The 18,548-nt window shown below is 39.6% G+C and overlaps 1 protein-coding gene across 1 annotated transcript in view; it reads right to left on the minus strand.

Annotated features, from left to right (window-relative positions):
- The window catches only part of ABCA4 (ATP binding cassette subfamily A member 4), a 60,115-nt gene that overhangs the window by 7,011 nt on the left and 34,556 nt on the right, over positions 1-18,548 (minus strand). The window contains exons 19-39 of the mRNA XM_050977527.1: positions 16,964-17,141; positions 15,512-15,643; positions 14,763-14,902; positions 13,697-13,834; positions 13,251-13,438; positions 12,217-12,307; positions 11,423-11,628; positions 10,943-10,991; positions 10,174-10,415; positions 9,625-9,749; positions 8,899-8,997; positions 7,716-7,905; positions 7,081-7,175; positions 6,144-6,176; positions 4,898-5,003; positions 4,732-4,806; positions 4,082-4,251; positions 2,959-3,136; positions 1,433-1,548; positions 611-758; positions 166-289 (exon numbers count right to left, since the gene is read on the minus strand). Coding sequence (XP_050833484.1) covers positions 166-289; positions 611-758; positions 1,433-1,548; positions 2,959-3,136; positions 4,082-4,251; positions 4,732-4,806; positions 4,898-5,003; positions 6,144-6,176; positions 7,081-7,175; positions 7,716-7,905; positions 8,899-8,997; positions 9,625-9,749; positions 10,174-10,415; positions 10,943-10,991; positions 11,423-11,628; positions 12,217-12,307; positions 13,251-13,438; positions 13,697-13,834; positions 14,763-14,902; positions 15,512-15,643; positions 16,964-17,141 — 2,823 coding nt within the window. The remainder of the gene's footprint in view (positions 1-165; positions 290-610; positions 759-1,432; positions 1,549-2,958; positions 3,137-4,081; positions 4,252-4,731; positions 4,807-4,897; positions 5,004-6,143; positions 6,177-7,080; positions 7,176-7,715; positions 7,906-8,898; positions 8,998-9,624; positions 9,750-10,173; positions 10,416-10,942; positions 10,992-11,422; positions 11,629-12,216; positions 12,308-13,250; positions 13,439-13,696; positions 13,835-14,762; positions 14,903-15,511; positions 15,644-16,963; positions 17,142-18,548) is intronic.

Consider the following 18,548-nt stretch of genomic DNA (forward strand, 5'->3'; position numbering starts at 1 on the left):
AAGCTGTGATTCCTTCAGAGAAGGAGATTTTTCATATTTCTCATCCATCTGATGATGGAAAAGGAAAAAAATCTACTACTTTTCTGAGTTAATCCTTCCGAACATCTCATCCAAGGTCAGGACATGTGACACTGCCACAACTTGTTTCTTACTGGCTTTACTTACCAAACCTTGCATATACTTCAGTCACAGCTTGGTTCATGGCCAAGTCGATGAGTCCACGGCCCAAACAAAAATGTGGGAGGACAAGCAGTACATTTTTCAATGTTTTATTAAACTTCAGCAAAGACTGTAAGAAACAGAAACAACATAAACTGTTTAAACCAGACCTGTTTAAGAAAACATAGCAATGTAAGTGAAAAGTTCTTTGTCATGTCAGAGAAACTGGATGTTCTGTTTTCTTAAAAGAGAGAAAACAGAGTATTTTAAATAATAAATTCAACTAATATCTCTAATATTTGCCTGTGATGGTATTTGGTGACTGATCTCTCCCATTCCTTAACTCATGAAGCCTTCATTATATTTCTCTCCCCTGTCCAGCTGTGGAGAGGAGTGAGACAGAGGCTCTGGAGACGCCTGCCATCTAGCAAAATTACAAAACACTACTTACCGGATTATTTTCAAATAATTCCAGGATGAATGTAATGGCACTGCTGTTGATTCCCACAAAGAGATTAATACAAGACAATGCAACATAAGCAGTGCTGGGGATACTGAAGAAAGAAGAAGCAGGGTACATCATGGGAATTACTGCCCATCTGCATGCAAGAAACAGAAGAAAACTATAATAAATTCTCACTATTCTCATGTCAGTTGGCCTAAAGAAAACACAAAGTTAAGCTTTCTTCCCATCCCAAGTATAACAAAATGGTGTAACAAACCCCTAACCCACCACAGTATTTTCTCCCTGGTTACTACTTAAGATTTTTTTTCTGCTTAGTTGTTTTTTGCTATTAAAATGCAAGGCATAAGACACTGCTGAAATTGAGAAAACTTAATGCTAGCAAGGTTGCGATCACCCCAGGTATCTTTGCATACGTCAGTGAATTGTACACCAAGAAGAAGAAACAAAGAAATGCTGAATGCTGAAAGACACTTTAGTATTGACTGTGAATGCGGCAAATAACAACCACTAAATTCCTGCACAAAGTACGAGGAAGAAATCAGCAAACTGAACAAATATATTTTCCTGTACGGGTCACATTTGATGCTTAAAAATGCAAGGCAGGCAGTGACAAAAGAATCTCTTTTGCAGCATGTAGCCAGACAGAGGATGTAAATATCCCATAGAAGAATGTAGTTTTAACCTGTTTTGGATCCACCCAGTTCTATTCTTCAAAGCTGGGTTCCACTAAGTACTGACCTCAGCAACATGAAATAATTACTGTGTGAAATACAGGGCCCACCTGCAGCAACAACCTTGAACACTCACCCATAGAGAAGCAGCAAGGCAACGAGCACTGGGAGATTGGTCGGGGAGGTGTATGCTTTCTTCTTGAAACCAGCAAATATAGCCACAACCATCCCAGCACTCAGTGCATAATTCACCTGCCACAGCACAGGGGAAAGACCAATTTGTGAGACCTGAAAAGGGCTGCAAACATATCCAGATCCTACACATAATTCCAAAAGGAATTTATATTGAGGAACATCAGAATTTGAGTTAGACTGGTCACACTGAATTTTTTGGATCAACAGGTCCCTGGAAATGCAGGGCCTTAGTACTAAATGTTTTTCTAAGACATCTTTTATCAGACTTATCATCAAAAATATAACACATATTGTTGTTTCTTAGATTATGATTTGTGAATCCATTATTCTATGGATTTCAATCTAGCTGCCAGGCTTCCCTAAAAAGTGGCCATGCAAGGGAAGTACAGGTGATGCAAACAAAGGCTGTGTAGGATGGCAGAGCTAGTCACTTGAGCCACATTCCTGAGAAGAGGCTAAAGTGAATATGCTTGGCCACTGCTCACTTTTTCTGTTCAGTACTGGCAGCACTACTCTACTGCAATGCATGGAATTCTCCATGCAGAATGGAAAGCAGCATCTCCCTGAACTGCTAACACCACTTCATGCCTTTGCATCATGCTGTCAAGGGCAACAGCCAAGCAGAATTTCTGTCAAGGAAGCTGCTGTGAACAGCAGGGAACAAGAACTCTGGGACCTGCTTCTTACCCTCATTTACTAAAATAATGCTTTGCTTTATCTATTTCTGAGAGAAGACCTTCCAAATCATGAAGAGTTTTGGGCTTTTCAAATATTGATTTTCTTCTTAATTTTTCCAATTCCATGCTCATGCCTTTCTTACTGCATAATTCCTTGGCCACTTTCTTGGTTGCGAAGGCATGGCCAGAGAACCAGCCCTTGTTGTGCCTCAGCCAGCCAAAGAATTTTCTCTTTTATGACAAAGAGGCTGGAGGGAAGCTGGGCCCTGTCTAAGCAAGTCTGTACCTGTGGTATAAATCTTTTTGGAATAACCCAATGACCATGATACAGTGACCTAAATGAATATGTCATTTTAGACACCCTAGAGTATTTTGTCAGGCCTATAGGTACTGTTCCAGCAGGCTGTGAATCTTCCCCACTTAGGTCTCTTGAATATCTTGAAATATGTTTTGGGTCTTCTAGAGGACAGGAGTGACTACCACCATGCAATGAGGCTTTTCCCTGGTGTAATAAGTTGAACTTCATTATATATATACAATTGTAAGGGCTAGAAATCTTAGGACTATAAAAAATACAGCTTCATTAGGTGACTGAGTTGTGCACCTGAATTAATTCCTACATCTGTAATTAGTTCAGAGGCCAGACCCTTAGCATGGTCTGTGAGAAATCTTAAGAGAAATTAATGCTTTGCAATGCTTAGAATCACCTTGATTTGATTCACGGATTTGCCCTCAGCTCATGCACACCCAGGGTAATCAGAGGCTGTCAGTCAGATCAGCAGTTACTTACCATGTCCCACATGAAGTTAGTTAGCCAGTAGGTAACAGGGCTCACACCACTGACAAACTGGAGATGTTTGGCTTTTGTTACACGTTCTTGGATCAGGTATAAAACAAAACTGGCTGGTATGAAGGACATGGCAAAAATCACACAGATTGCAACAACAGCATCCACTGAAGTGGTCAGTCTACAACAGAGCACAAGAAGGGAGTGTGAGCAAGGGAATGGATGCAATGCAACACTATATTAGCATTTGGGGACTCTGGAGGGAGCTTTAAGATCTAGAAGCAGCAAGGCTGTTTTTTAAAGTCGAAGACTTCTCCAGTTTCAAAATGTGCTAGTGTATTTTTCCAAGATGTTTTGAGGACTGTAGCTAACAAATATGGCACCATTCCCTGATCTTTTACTTGCTTTATATATCTCAGTTTGACAGCTTTTCCTGTGTGGGACATCTCAAACTAGACATTTAGGCAGTACAGCCAAAGTGCTCTGGAAGCAGGGAAAAGAGAAATTTAAAAAGGCAAGTTGGAGACAGTGAGATGAAGCACAGATTTTGCCTTTGTGCTACAATGCAATGTTTTCAGTTTCACTGAATTATGAACTTAATAGGAGAGTGAAAAATCTTGTCTTTTTAGGGATGTCTTTTCCAAGAAATTATGACTTTTAGATTTGGGAATACACCAACCCTATTACATGCCATTGAAAAATCTACCTGCATGCTGTCCTTGAAACCAAGAAAGTGGGTTGGTGACTACTTGACCTGTAGTCAGTTATGGACAAGTTCTCATTTCATTTTTTTATTACATGTTTTATTCCAGAAGTAAATGTATTGGATTTGGAGCATGAACAAAAATTTTGGGATCTTCGTGCTTGGGAATCAACAGAAACATGCAATACTGTATATCCAATGGTCATAGCTCCTGTGTGGGATGGGAATGAAATCTCATGTGAATGTAATGAGACATGAGTAGATTCTTGCTTCGAATAAAACTTCAGGGACGGGCCTCCCCATTCTGTCAACTGAACTTTCTCCTCAGAGTGTGAGCATGCTGGAAGTTGCAAGTTGCCAGGAGAGGAGGAGAGAGGTGGGGGGTAAAAGCCAGAAGCAGAGCACAAGCACAAGCAGACTTACACAGTGACTTCTGAGAGTTGCTCCTTGGTGAGGTTCAGAGGATGGTTTATAGCAGTGATCCCATGTTCCTCAGGGTCTTGGCCAGTCCTCAGATTAGCTCTGAGGATTGCATTATTGGCTACATTGAGGAAACTAACCATAGCATGCCAGCCTTTATTGTTAAACCACACCTAAGAGAGTCAGAAATCACAGATTAATTTGTCAGTTACGGTCTTCAACTCAGCTACAGGAGAAAACTTGTCTGCCTTTTGTTTACTTTGGTGGGCATTGTCAGCAGGGGTGAATCCAACACCAGGAAATACATAGTTCCTAAGCACAGTCCTGCAGGAGGAGCTCACATACTATGCTTTTAAAAGATTGGACAACTACTGTCAGGGGATTTTGTAGAAGCACATTTTGAGATTTAGTGTTCTACTCAAAGTATTTAGGACAGCAAGCAGTACTAAGAACATGATTTTAAAGAATCTCACATATGAAATATTATGAATAAGAATTACCTAGAGTATGGGATATAGTGTTAATACCAAGTTATTTCTAAAGTACAGCATTTCATCTCTTCTTGCATCTGGGAATACCACCAGCAATATTCTCATAATTTGAAGTCTATGTCAAGAAAGACTGTGAGTTAGCAGATTAATTCCAGCAAATACCTTAATATTATCTTCAGTTTCCATGTATTTAAGGAAATTAGGGATTTCTTTAGCAGCAGCCAGTGAAGCTTGTCCCTAAAACAAAATGAAAAAGCTAAATGCTGCAGTAACCAGGCTTTAATAAGGGGACAAACCCCAACCAAATAAAATTAAAATTCTTGCTTACTCCTGTCACATTCATCATTCGGCCCAGATCACTTAAAAAATTGACAATTTGATCTCCAGAAACATGAAGGACTGGAAGCCTTCCTCCTATAGAGATTCCTCCATATCTAGTAAAGAGAAAAACATCATTAATAATTCATACTACACACCCATATCTGTACGTTAATGGAAAAAAAACACTTAAAAAAGACCCCTACTTAATGCAAGTTTAATTTTTATACATCAAATATTTAATGTATAACAATTTCTACTCCTTTTTTAAAAAATTGTATTACGTCTTTTTAGGGCTTACAAATAATAGAAGCTCTATAAATTTCTGAGAGAGTTATGCCAGGATCCTAAGAAAATTATTTAGAGAGAGGATTTGGAGAAAACAAAACAGTGATTTCCACAGAACAAAATTTTTACATGAAGATAATTGCCATATAATGTTTTAGACAGCATGGAGGACTAAAGACAGCATAGACCTCAGTTGAAATTTCAGATGCTCTGAGAGGAGCAGGTATTCACCAATGTCAGTACCAGCCAGTGCATAATGATAAATACTACTGCACTACTGAACTGAAGTTTAATCCCACAGAAAGCAATGCTTGCACATGACGCAGACATTCTGTAAGAAAGGCAGTCATCCAGCTGCTATCTTTGAAGTGAAATCCTACTGCTGGTGAAAAATGAAATAAGTGTGTGCTTCAGACTAACCAGTTTCTTTCAAAGCTTAGTAACTGCAGGGTAGACATCACACACTGGGGTTAGCTGCTGTCTCTACCTAAAGAAGAGAACTAGTAGAATCTGGCTTCTAACTTCTGCTCATGTACAGAGCAGGCAATTGTGGCTGTTTCTTCTGTATTTGACAGGCTGGTGTCTAGGTTTCATCCCACTCAGGTCTTTTCTTTGGAGGGTTTATATTTTTTCTGTGTCACAGCAGTAGCACAATATACTGTAGTATTGTGTCAAACCTTTTCACCACACATTGCCCATTGGTTTGACTCCCGGAGGTAATAAAGCTCTGATAGCTCCATTGTGAGCCTCCTGCCTTCATCTCCTGCAGGCAGTTCAAACTATGACCCCTTGTCTTTATAAGACCCTTCCTCATCCCCAGCCTATTTCCCACTGAAGCCATGTCTTAGTTTTACAATTTCTGCCACAATTCCCCTTGTCCATTTGCAGAAACATTGTGAGGCTCCCTGGTTTAACAGAAATACAATATTCCTTTATTTACTACCTTAATCTATGAATTGTTTTCTTACCTCTGCTCATTGACCCAGTATTTACTCTTCAAGCTGAAACAGACAAAGAGAATCCCCTCTCAATGCATAGAACCAAAGTCAGTTATATGTTAGGCTTAAATAAAAATTAAAGTTGAATTCCTATACTTTTCAGACCTCCAATCTGCTGGTTATTACTTTGAGTTGGGGAGTTGGCAGGACTTTTGGTATTCCTTGCAGTGTGTTTTTGGCTATTTGTTTTCTGACATGATTAATCTCCAACTGATACAGAGATTAGCAAGATTCCTAAAGTGACACATACTGGGCTATTCTAATCCAGAATTAATTGATTTTAAAAGATGTATCTAAAGCAATTATGACTCATGCTAAGGGGAATCAGTCAAAGGCAGTCAGCACATAGCTAATATACAGGGATTGTTAAGAACCCTGCTGGGAATTGAAAAAGTAGCAAGTCCTGAATCAGAGGTAACAGGCCATGGGCATTGCACAGCTAATTACCACACAGGCCAGCTGAGGAGCTATCAGGCGATGGATGTGTCCGTGTAACACTGTCCTTTGGCTGCTCTTTAGCACTTCTGGGAAGCAGGTGATAATTAACTGTGGCAGACAGTCACATTAGTGTGGCTACAGTTCTTCAGGGAGACAAAGTAATATCTCTGCAAGGCAGCTCACCAGAGCTGTGCAGAGGCACCATTTTTGTCACCATTAACACGGCATTCCATCTGCACCAACACTTAGTTCTGCCTATAAAGGAGTACCTGATTATATAAATAGTTATAATTGAAAATATTGAAGTCCCCTAAAATCAGCCTCGTCTAGTCTTCTATCAGAAACATGGACATGGTGCTCAAATCTACAGTACTGGTGGCAAATCAGGTGTTATGTCATTATGAAATAAGAATTTCATCACCAAGTATAAAATACCACATGTGAAAAAGAAATAGAAATTCATCCCTACCTTCCTTTTATCAAAGTGGGGTATGTTTTCACCAGAAAATCTGAAATATTTCTGTGGGTCATATCTTGAAGAATTTCTGTGCTGCGTTGCACTCTCTGGCAAGAAACAAAAACCCAATCAATCACAATAAAGTTCAGAGTGTCTTAAGCTATTAAGTGTTTTTCAGGAAAAGAGAAAAAGTAGTTTTGGTTCAGAGAAAATGCTCAGGTTCATAGTATCACTGACAGAGAATGGGTCAATCACTCGAGGGTCACTTGTAGCCTAAACATCCTTACTTTACTAAGACCTTAGAAGAAATCAGTAAGTTTGTGATGCATGTGACACAAAACAGTTGCATGTCACTCTGAAACAGGTCTTTGCAACAAAGACCAGAACTGCTTGAGGCTTTTTCTTCAATCTGAAAGTAGGAAACTTCAAATCAACTGTGGCTCCAGTCAAAAAAAAACAAACTAGCAAAAAAAAAAAAACCCAACCAAAAACGGTTGTTTGCTATGATTTAGCAACTTCAGGTAAAAATTATTAAAAAAATTCACCTTCACTATCACATTAGCATGGCAAGATACTTAGACACTGATCCCTTTTCAAGCACTCGCCATGAAATTTTTCTACAAAGATTTATGGCACAAAGGCACAACCTGTGGTGGTGGGAGGCCTCCTGCAGCTGCAGGGCATTCTGGCAGCATAGTGAGTTTCTTGTGAGTGCTGCACTTGCAGGAAGGTGACGGATTTTCAGGGCTCCACTCTTGGCTCAGCAGGAGGCTGCTTATGTTAGGATGGACAGCAGGTGTGCTCCAGGCAGTTGGCATGTTATTGCATGGGTAGTTCCTGCGGAGAGGTACAGAGCTTCGAGCTGTGCAGAGATAACAGTCCACAAGAACTCACAAATCCATAAAATCACAATGCCCTAAGCAGATATTCCCCCCTCAGCTCTCATCCTGCAAGTTTTGAATAAGAACAACATTTTAGAGTATTTGGTACACATGAATAAATATAATCTCCCACATCTCTGCCAAGTCGACTGCTTTTAGCTTGCAGATAGGACACTGAAGGAACAAGGGGGTTGTGTTTGATTCCTTAGTACGGGAAATCTGCAGTGGACATATCTTTGTGAAGAAACTATCATTTTCCTTTCTCATGCAGTATCTTTTTTTTAGTTTTCTCTTCGTTTCTGCTATACGAGGTAGAGGAGAGGAATGGGAGAAGAGAGGACAACCAGGAGGATCAAATTGCTGGATATCACAGCTGGGAAAAAATCAGGAGAAAGGGAACAAATGTCAAAAGCATAGCAAGCCAGTGACAAATGGCTCCAAAGCAGGACTCACAGAGTAAGGAGGTAGGACAACAAAAGCTGGAGTTCCACCAATGGTGCCCTTACCTCAGAATGAGAACACTTTCAAATCACAGACACTGTCCTATTGCCCTGAAGGATTCCTGAAGTTGTTGCTTCCAAACACACCAATGGGAACTAGAAGAACCTGAAGGGACTCAGACATGGAAAGGGCCTGGGAAGATGTAAAGATCTGGGCCTGAGGTTACTGATGAACTGACATAAATTTCAAGGTTGCTTAACTCTCAATACCAAGCTGCATGAGCTGGTTTCTAGTCAGTCACACTGAGCACTGTGCATCATTCTTAATCCAGTGGCAGTGTTATCTTGCTGTTTGTTTGTTGCTTTTGACCCAATATTAGATATAACCAACAACACATCTGAAGCACTGGCTCTTGTGAAGAGTCAAGCCAATTCATTCTTGTTTCACTACTCAAGTTCCACTAGATGTATCCTGCTAGGATCTCATTCAAGAGAAATTAGCAACTTACAAAAGAGGCTGATTCTTCATACAGCGAATTCCAAATCCTGGTTTATTCAAGAAAGCATGAGTAAGGGAGACCATCTGCTCATTGCCAGGACGTTCATTGCTAAGGGAGGAAGATAGGATTTATAAAATATTTTTGCAAACTATTGTACTGTAATACACATAGCAACTAGAGGAGGACAACCATATGGCAGTACCAACTGCCCCCCTCAAATGCTGATCAATCAATTGTTTTATTTATTTATGTAAAAACCCAGAATGTTCTGAGATGGTTGACAGGCTATGGTTCTTTTCTCCTAATACTAAAGCTGACTTCTGACAAAGTCCAATTGCAGCATTCTTCAAAAAAGGCTTGAATCATTGCCGCTATTCTCTCAGTGCTGTCACAGTCAGTAAGCAGATGATGAAAAACATATTCTGCATTTTCATTTGCCTGGATCTCCTGTTAGATAGGACATGTAACTTTATAGGTGTTGAGGTCCTGAAATCAGGTAGGAAGAGGAGAATACCAAAGTTAGAAAGATATTTGAAAGACTATTTGTTAGATGTACTAGCAGTTGTATTCTCCAGGTGCACCAATTTCAAGCTATTTTAAATCTGGTGATTCCAGTGAAGTGAATCTTTTCTTAATCACACAGAATGAGAAAAAAAGCAGTGAGACAGGGCCCCATGATGTTTAGGGAGAAAAAGGTGTAAATGTGACAGATGTACTTTAAGTCATTCCTCTTACCTGAAGAAAGTAAACTGTTGTCCATAGATCCAAGGGTGTAATGTTAAGGCAGGATATTCTCCAAATGGAGGAATAATGACTGTAAGTACTAGAGACAGCAGCACAAAACTAGCAGGGAGAACAACCTGCAGGGAACACAAAAACCTCACATTATGTTACTGTATAAACATTGTAGAGTGACACTGTACACACCCCATAATATGTGTAAACAAAGGAAGGAAAGCAGAAGCACTCAGATCCAATCCAGTTTAACTCCTGAACATCAACAATTTAATTTCCAGCCCCTTTGCTTAAAATTCTGGTTGTCATAGAACTGCATTACGTTAAAAAATAAACCACTGGGTTAATAGTGATAGAATCATGAACTTGGTGCAGCTGGTAGACTCCAGGCAGAAAGAAATAAAAGAAGAGGCAAAAGAGTTGGAATCATAATTGCACAGTTACCCATTTGCAGCATCTCTACTGCTTTCCATAGGGCCATCATTGTTGGAAATAAGGTGTTGAGAATGTTGTTGAAAAGAACCTAGAACAGCACAAGTCAGTCAATACCTGTGCTAAGAAGTCCTTGTGGCTGCGGGAGGCATGGTGGAAGCGTTTGATGAGCAGTGCTTTGATCTGCTGATGTATGAGCTGAAAGCCTTTATACTGTCGGGACCCCTTGCCTTCATTTTGATCTCCTGGTCTGCCTACTGGCATTCGAGAAGTGTCATTCGTTTTCAGGGCCATTTGTTCAGCTGTTTTGTTCTCAGTAGGAGTTTTGCCAAGAGCAGAACCATTTTCTTGAGTATCTCCTAGGTTAAGATGAGAAGCATCTAAGAAGACACTTTATCTTCCATACACAAAGTAGCACAGACATTTTAATGAGGTCTAGATTTTACCCACCACATATATCCTATCTCCAGATTGCTTTAATTACAACTGTTGCACCATGGTTGTATTTAGTGACATCATATAGGTTAACTCTCCTCTTACTCAGCAGGATGAACAGTTTAATCATCTAGGGAGTTTATGGACTAATAGTCAGCAAAGTACTTTTTATACAACTGCTAGAACCATTGACATCTGGGTGCTTGACACTCCACTTTTATTTGCATAGTTAAGAACCTCTTCCAATTTAAATACAAGGCCTTCTGCTGACTTAGTCTTTATTTTTCAGGTATCATGTCAGGCCCTAAAAACAGATATTTGCTGACCAAATTTTTTTTTTTTTCAAGAGCACAAAAAAGACTGGAAGTTCTGAAACTCTTCTTTATAGAGTGTTCAGAATAAAAAGCAGTCCAAAGAATAGTTTATCAAATATGAATTTGTGGATCTCTACCTGTTTTTTGCATTTCAGGGTCAGCTTCTGCTGTGACCTTTAGGAAAACCTGCCACAGAGAAATACATTTTCTGGTTAGGAAAAGAATAGCTACAGTAAACTGACCTTCAGGAAACAATACAGTATCCTTCAATATAAAAGAAAAAAACTTGGACACCTTTTGAGTACTTCATATTATTATCAATAACCAGAGGTTTCTTATGAAATACCTCAGAAAATAAATGAATGATCGAAGATACCAAAAACAAAGCATGCATTTCAGGCTAATGGGTCAGGCTCCACAAGGATACAATGAATTAAGGGTTGGATCCTTTCTCTAGGCCCTTCTCAAAGATTTTCTGAGTGTGCCACAGCTTATGGTAATAGATTTTGAAGGACATTTTAGGAATTAGGAATTAACTGTTTAAGAACAGGAATAGTCTCAGTAAACATTCTTGGTGCTTATCGTGAGGTCAGCAGGTATTTTAATCTGTCTGTTACCTCTTCAAGTGGTGTGTCTGAAACTCCAAAACTGCTGAGTCCCAGGTCATCCAATGTTTCTTCCAGTTCTCTGAAGAGACTGGCATAAGATCGTTGTTTAAAATTTTTATTGGGCAAAAGATAAATGAGTTCCTGACCAATGCTTTCAATTAATTTTGCTTCTGGGATATGATGGTGGATTACTTCTGCTAGCTCATTTAGATCTCCTGTGAAAAGTCAGAAGAATGTTCATAGAATGAATATTTAACCATATTCAGCATGATTTCAAAAGCTGTTGTTTGCACTAAAAGGGTATTGCTCTACTACATAACTCACAGATACCTCAGTTAATTATGCACTAGACTGGGCTATGTTGCTAATTATGCTTTGGAACTTCGTAGCAGGAAACTATTTAAAGTTTGTTAATAAAGCACAACCAAATCTTCAGGAATATCTACTTAAATTCTTTTCTTATGTAGAAAAGCCAAAATTACGTTTTCTTCTGAGAAAGTCTATTTCCTTGCTGTAGATATGCTTCAGTTTTCATTTGAAAGTGACACAAAACTCAACACCATACTTGTAAAGCACACAAACTTCCAGTGCATCATCTGTACCTGAGACCACATATACACAAAAAAGGGTCAATGGTAAGCAAAACCACAAAGAACCCTTCTTAAATTCATGTTACAATAGAATACATGTTAGACACAAGGACCAAAGAAGTGGGCCTTGGCAGCATCGATCTTTAAGACAAGACTACAGCATAACAGGAGACATAGCTATGTGCTGGAATGCTGAACCATCCTACTTCTTACCATCCAGTTCCAGCTCTGGAGCTCCTTCTTCACCCCTGTGCACACAGCTAGAGCAGGAGCAGGAGCACTGAGATCCACAGCTACAAAATGACTAGCATGGACAAGCAAAAGATAAAAAGATTAAAGTGCTTCAGACACACTCAAAACAGATGTAAAGCCTGTCAATATTTGAACATCTTGAGTCAATGAAAAATATGTCATATCCAGAGCATCTTGAATGTGCTATACTGAAAATCATCTGAAGACTGGATTAAGCAATGCAGAAAACATAAATTCATTGGCACAAATCAACTCTAAACTGCATACAAGATATCTGGAGGAATGCAATCAGCAGGGGCCACGAGCGTTCAGACTGTGTTGCTACTAGGACTGGAAGCACTATGTCAAAAGCACCCAGAACCCTACTTTTCAAGCTGTGAGAGGCTGGTTTAGCTATGGATAAATGTAGACTTTTCTGGTGTCTGAGCTATTTACCAGACTATTTAAAATCAGTGTATTGCAAAAGCAAGAATCAGAAAGACCTGTATATGGACAAAGAGAGACAGAGAGCTAGGGCTGTTCAGCCTGGAGAAGAGAAGGCTCCAGAGAGACCTCAAAGACCTACAGAGGGCTACAAATGAACTGGAAAGGGACTTCTTACAAGTATGTAGCGATAGGACAAGGGGGAATGGCTTTAAACTGCAAAGGGGTAGATTTAGATTAGGTATTAGGAGGAAATTCTATACTATGAGGGCACAGGAACAGGTTGCCCAGAGATGCTGTGGATGCCCCGCCCTGGAAGTGCACAAGGCCAGGCTGGATGGGGTTTGCACAACCTGGTCTAGTGGAAAGAGCCTCTGCCCACAGCATGGGGGGTGGAACTACATGATCCTTAAGGTCCCTTCCAACCCAAACCATGCTAATATGATATTCATAATTATATAATCATGTGATTAACTGCAGTTTTGTACATAGTGTCAAGAGGCACTTAAGTGCTTTTTACCTTGGTGCAGTGCAAGTGTTACTCAGATTACACATACTACATTCATACTTACTGTAGCCCTTCCCATTTTTGTGGTTCTCATTTTGCGAACAAGGGTGAGATAAAAGCCAGAGCCAAAAGAATTCTTTAGGAATACAGGAGAGCCTGAGCAGAAGAGTTTCCCTTGGGATATGATGGCTACTCTGTCTCCAAGGATGTCTGCCTCATCCATATGATGGGTTGACAGGATAATAGTTCTGCCTAAAAGGAACAAGGAGGAATATTTAAGGCATGAACTCTCTGTGAAACTCAAAACTGTATTAGCTTTTTGGCAATTACTTCTCTGCACCAAACCCAATCCCAGGTTTGCCACAACCAATCTGTTCAAAGAATCTGGTTTGCTTGTATTCATACCCCACTACTCATGACAGTTTACACAGGAGGCACAAACTGCATCTATTACAAGTTTAAAAAATCCCACCAAAAAAATCAAACAGTTTCTACTCTCAAATCTCTTACCTGGGCGATATTTCAGCAGAAGATCCCAGATAGATCGCCTGGAATATGGATCAACTCCAGAAGTGGGTTCATCCAAGACTACCACTTTTGCTTCACCCACAAAAGCAATGGCCACAGACAGTTTCCTTTGCATTCCACCTAGCAGAGGACAAACACAGCCAGGAGAGTAAGATGAGTTATATAAGTCATAGGGATGTAATTAAAATTGCTTTTTGGTGTAGGGACAAACTGCTACAAATAAAATGAAACCCATCCTAAGACACATTTCTGCAAGGATAAATTAATAGTAAGTTTTCTTCTGAAATTCAAACCAGGTTATTTATATCTATATAAATAATATTTATTTTCCATCTACACATTGCAATTTTTGCTTCTTGACGGAAACAACAGCAGGAAGATATGAGATGAGGTTTTCATGTTCTTTTGTAAAACTAACCTACTTTTTATTTTAAAGTTGCAATCAGGACAAAGTAGTATAAGAACAGATGGCTGTTTGTTCAAATCAGCCTTTGAATCTGAAAGTGAGAGTTATTCAAATACACTATGTGCATTTGTACTTTCTGAATAGAAGAAACTATTCCTACCAAATAATACAGTGGGGCAGAAAGATAGTATAGTATTTCATTTGCCTTGAAATAATAGGAGGTTTTATTTTGCTTTGTTTGTTATATTAACCAATTTTTATACATATATTTATTTAAAACTAACAGCTTCAAGTATATTTGAATTTGTTGTATATTTATAAGACATAGAAGCTTTAGGGACAGGTTATGCCAGCTTTACTACTTGTACAGTCCCATTTACTCCTTGAAAAGTAAGCATCCCCCCAGTGCACATTGATGTGTCAGAATATGGTCTCAAATATGTAACTCGACCAATACTTGCCCAAAGGCCAGGTAGGATGGGGCTGGAACAACCTAGTCTAGCAGAAGGTGCTCCTGGCCATGAGAAAGGGCTGGAACTACAAAATCTTTAACATCCCTTCCAACCCAAACCATTCCATGATTCTATGAGAGACAAAGAAAAGGCAGCAGGAGAAAACATCTTAGAAAATTCCTGTAGGCACCTGACAAATTCTGAGCTTCTTCATTTCTTTTATGGGTGAGGCCCATGTCTTCCAGCATTGTTTCCAGCTCTTGCTCAGCTTCTTCCCTGGATCTTCCTTTCAGTTGAGAATAAAACAAGATGTGCTCTGCTACAGTAAGGCTGTGACAGCAGACAGAAAGGCACAAAAGCACGTTAAATGAATAAACTGTCTTTATTCCCAAGCAGCAATAAATTCATTCACTCTAGCTTTATCTTGTAAAGGAAGAGAGGTTGCAGTATCCTAAAAGATCTTCTTTGGGATCAACACACTTCACTTGGAGGTCACAGTCTGTTTCTTTGCCTTTTCAAAGCAGAACCTGCTATTAAAGGAACAGTTATAGCAGGGATCAAACCATCCATTTATGGGAATAAAATGGAAGAGAGTCTGCTGTTGAGATGAACACAAACTAATGGAAGTGAAGCTGGAAATCACCAGAGAAGGCAGTAAGTGGTTGAGTGGTAGTAAGAAATGGGCACAAAAATATCCTGCTACTGCACTGTCAATTTGGATTTTTTTGCTTTAGTGGTCCTAAATTATAGTGCATGAACCTCCAGGATAGCTCCTGCTAGCCTACACTACAAAAGAAAACACCAGGAGCAGTGTTATTTTCCTAAGAAACTTTGATCCCAGTGAAATGATGCAGGAGATTCTCCTGCTTTGACATTAGGGATTCTCACACATGCAGACTGGGATGCTTCTCCTTGAAGCCAGTATGGAGTGACACTTACTGATTAAACAGGATGTTGTGCTGAGGGCACATCCCTAATCTGTGCCGAATGGAGTCCATGTGAGTCTGGATGTCCAGGCCACCAACGAGCACAGTTCCAGACGTGGGAGGGAAGAGGCCTGTCAGTATCGACCTGGGAAAACAAAACGAGGAAATGCCCCCTCTCCTATCTCCGTGCTAGACAAGGAAGCTACATTACATGATTCCACTAGATGGAGCATGATGACTTCTTACCATAGGCCTTGATGAAACCACCCCAGTGAAAAGCATGTAAGTACTCTTGATCTGCTACAGAGAATCTGATGGATCTGCTAATGTCATTTTTGATACAACTGTGCGTATGGTTCTGGCTTCCATCAAGAAACTGTTTTAGTTCAGCATGTTATATCACCCCTACATATAAATGGGTCTAAAATGAAGCTCAGTAGGATGAAAAAAGAATAATGGTTTGAGGTCCCTGGCCATGCTGACTCATGCCCTAAATCTTTATTTTCTGTGAACTACAAGACCAAATGTTATTTTGTAAATTGGTGGCATCTCTTAATAGACGTGGGTGATTCGTGGATTTTTCTGTTTAAAAAAAGCTCAAAGCAACAAAAAATTTCTTTTTTATCAGAAGAATAAACCCCCTCATATTACAAAACATCTCAGCAGATTAGGATGCTTTTATTTTGGGTTGAACACATTCCTTGTGAAACAATTTAAAAAATCATAAGGCAATTTAAAATGCCTTTGAAATAAAAGTGTTTTAATTGAAAAAACCCTTAAGTATTCTGCTGAGAAAAGTAATAATGAAACACATTCAATTCTTTCAACACTTGTCACAGTTTTATAAAAGCTTTTGCTCACCAATGAATCCTATTTTGCCAAATATGGTTCTGTATAAAGAAAATTAAACATCCTTGAAGTTTCCAGGGATGCCTGGTTTCTAGGACTAAGGAATTTTAATTTTAAAACTAAAATTCATTAAAGTCCATTTTAATCTGGACATGGATCTTGCATGTGTGTAGCCATTTTATTTAAAGAGGGCCTGTATTTTATACTTCTTTGAACACAGACCAATAGATGTGACTGACATATAGCCAGTCAGAGAAACCAAGAACATGTGGAATGTAGTGGCTTGCAAATTTTTTCTTGCAGCCAGAAGATCCTTCTCTTTCTTCACCTATGGTAGTTTAGCCATGGGAAATGAATTCTGGGCGAGAGAATTGCTTCCTTTTCTCTGGACTTTCACTTGTTTGCACCATGCATGACTTCCCTCCCAGGGCTTTAGCTAATGCAGAATACCTTCTTTATGCCTAGGGGCAGCATCTCACTGTCTGGAAAAGGCCTAATGCTGAGTGTCAAGCCAGCTGCAGGGGTGGCAGAGAGATAAGGGAAGAGTGAAAAGAAAAGACTGCCCCAGCAATAGAGCACTGCCCTAGATTTGCTTCTTCTAAAAGAAGAGACTTACATGGTAGTTGTCTTTCCTGCTCCATTGTGACCAAGGAAGGCTGTGATCTGACCCTCATAAAAAGTAATATTTATCCCGTCTACTGCTGGTTTGGGCCTGTTCGCAAAAATCTTCACCAGGTTCTGAATGCACACTCCTGGAATCAATCCTGCTGGCTCGGGCTCAAAGAAGGCATTTACTTGAAAAGCAAGAAATTAAAAATGAAAAGAGAATAAAACCATCTGTTTTAATCCTAGTTCTGATGATGACAACACATCAGTAAATGCAGAAGCAATAGCACATAACCAGCATAATACAGCATCGTGTTCCAAGGCCAAATTCTCCAAGTGACACCAGTACAAAACTAAGGCCAGAGTTCTAATTGCAGTGCAATTTATTTAGATTCACCCTCATATCTATGACAGGAGAAACAGAGCCCAGAATTCTGATGGTCTGCGGAGAGATAACTCATTGGGCCAGGGGAAACAGAACATACTTTCTATTCTCATTGTGTAGCAGGAAGATTATTTGGAATTGTTTTCTGGAAATACTTAGATAGCCAGAGAGATTACATTAAACAAGCAGCAGGTTGCCTTTCTAGCTGGGCTGAAATCTGCCATTCAAATAATCTGCCCAGCTGTGCATTCTTTGACCATGATGCTTCAAAAACCTCCCCCAAATACAAACAAAACACAACAACAAAAAAAATTTGCCTTTAATCCTGATGGTGAAATTTACCCCATTGCTGAGAACAGGTCAAGATTCAGATAGTACCTAAAATGAGATGGCTTTCTCTCAGGATTAAAAATGCATTATTGCAAACAGCACCATCAAGACATTTTATTGCACCAGCTTCTAGACAAAACAAACTTCCTTTGAAGTAAATTAAGCCCTTGGGCAATGTGAATTATGGGAGTTGAGAAACTGAAACTAAAGACCCTGTCCACTTTTGTTTACACGGAATGCTTTAGGCTTTGTAGAAGGCTTATTTTGCAATTGCAGTTTACTTAAATTGTTCAGTACCCAGCAGGCCTGTGGGGAGAGCAGCCAATGCGAGCTGGGCAAAACCAGCCCCACATCCATCAGCAGCTTGTGTGGCTGTCATTACTGTCACTGGCAGGACTCAGGAAAAAGTTCCAAATTTGTTGTACATGAGAAAACAGCTGCAGTAACCAATATAGAATGAGTAGCACTATTTTAGTTTAAATAATGTTTATGAGTAACTTTTCTTTTGATTTGTGAAAAGAATCTAGGTTTCCATTTACCTTGCTGGGACAAATATAAACATCTCTGTATTCACAAAAGTTCAGATGGAGTCTGGCTAGATAGCTACCCATATACCGGCAATTGAGGCTGTTTTGGTTTTATGTGTCATAATCTTGTCTGCAAGACTCACTGACAAGTTATGAAACAAATTCTCTGATGATCCTCCCCAGTATCTGCTTTGCATCACCTGAATGACACTGGTGGAAGGTTGAGCTCCCTTTTTTCATGATTGATTTCTCCATTTTGATCCTATATCCTCATTGTCATTGAACTGTACTAGGTCTACTCTTGGCTTCTCCTCATGCCTCCCAGTTCCTGGGTGGCTGAAAGGGGAGACAGG

This window comes from Serinus canaria, chromosome 8 (genome assembly GCF_022539315.1).
Source record: "Serinus canaria isolate serCan28SL12 chromosome 8, serCan2020, whole genome shotgun sequence".
Taxonomy (NCBI): Eukaryota; Metazoa; Chordata; class Aves; order Passeriformes; family Fringillidae; genus Serinus; species Serinus canaria.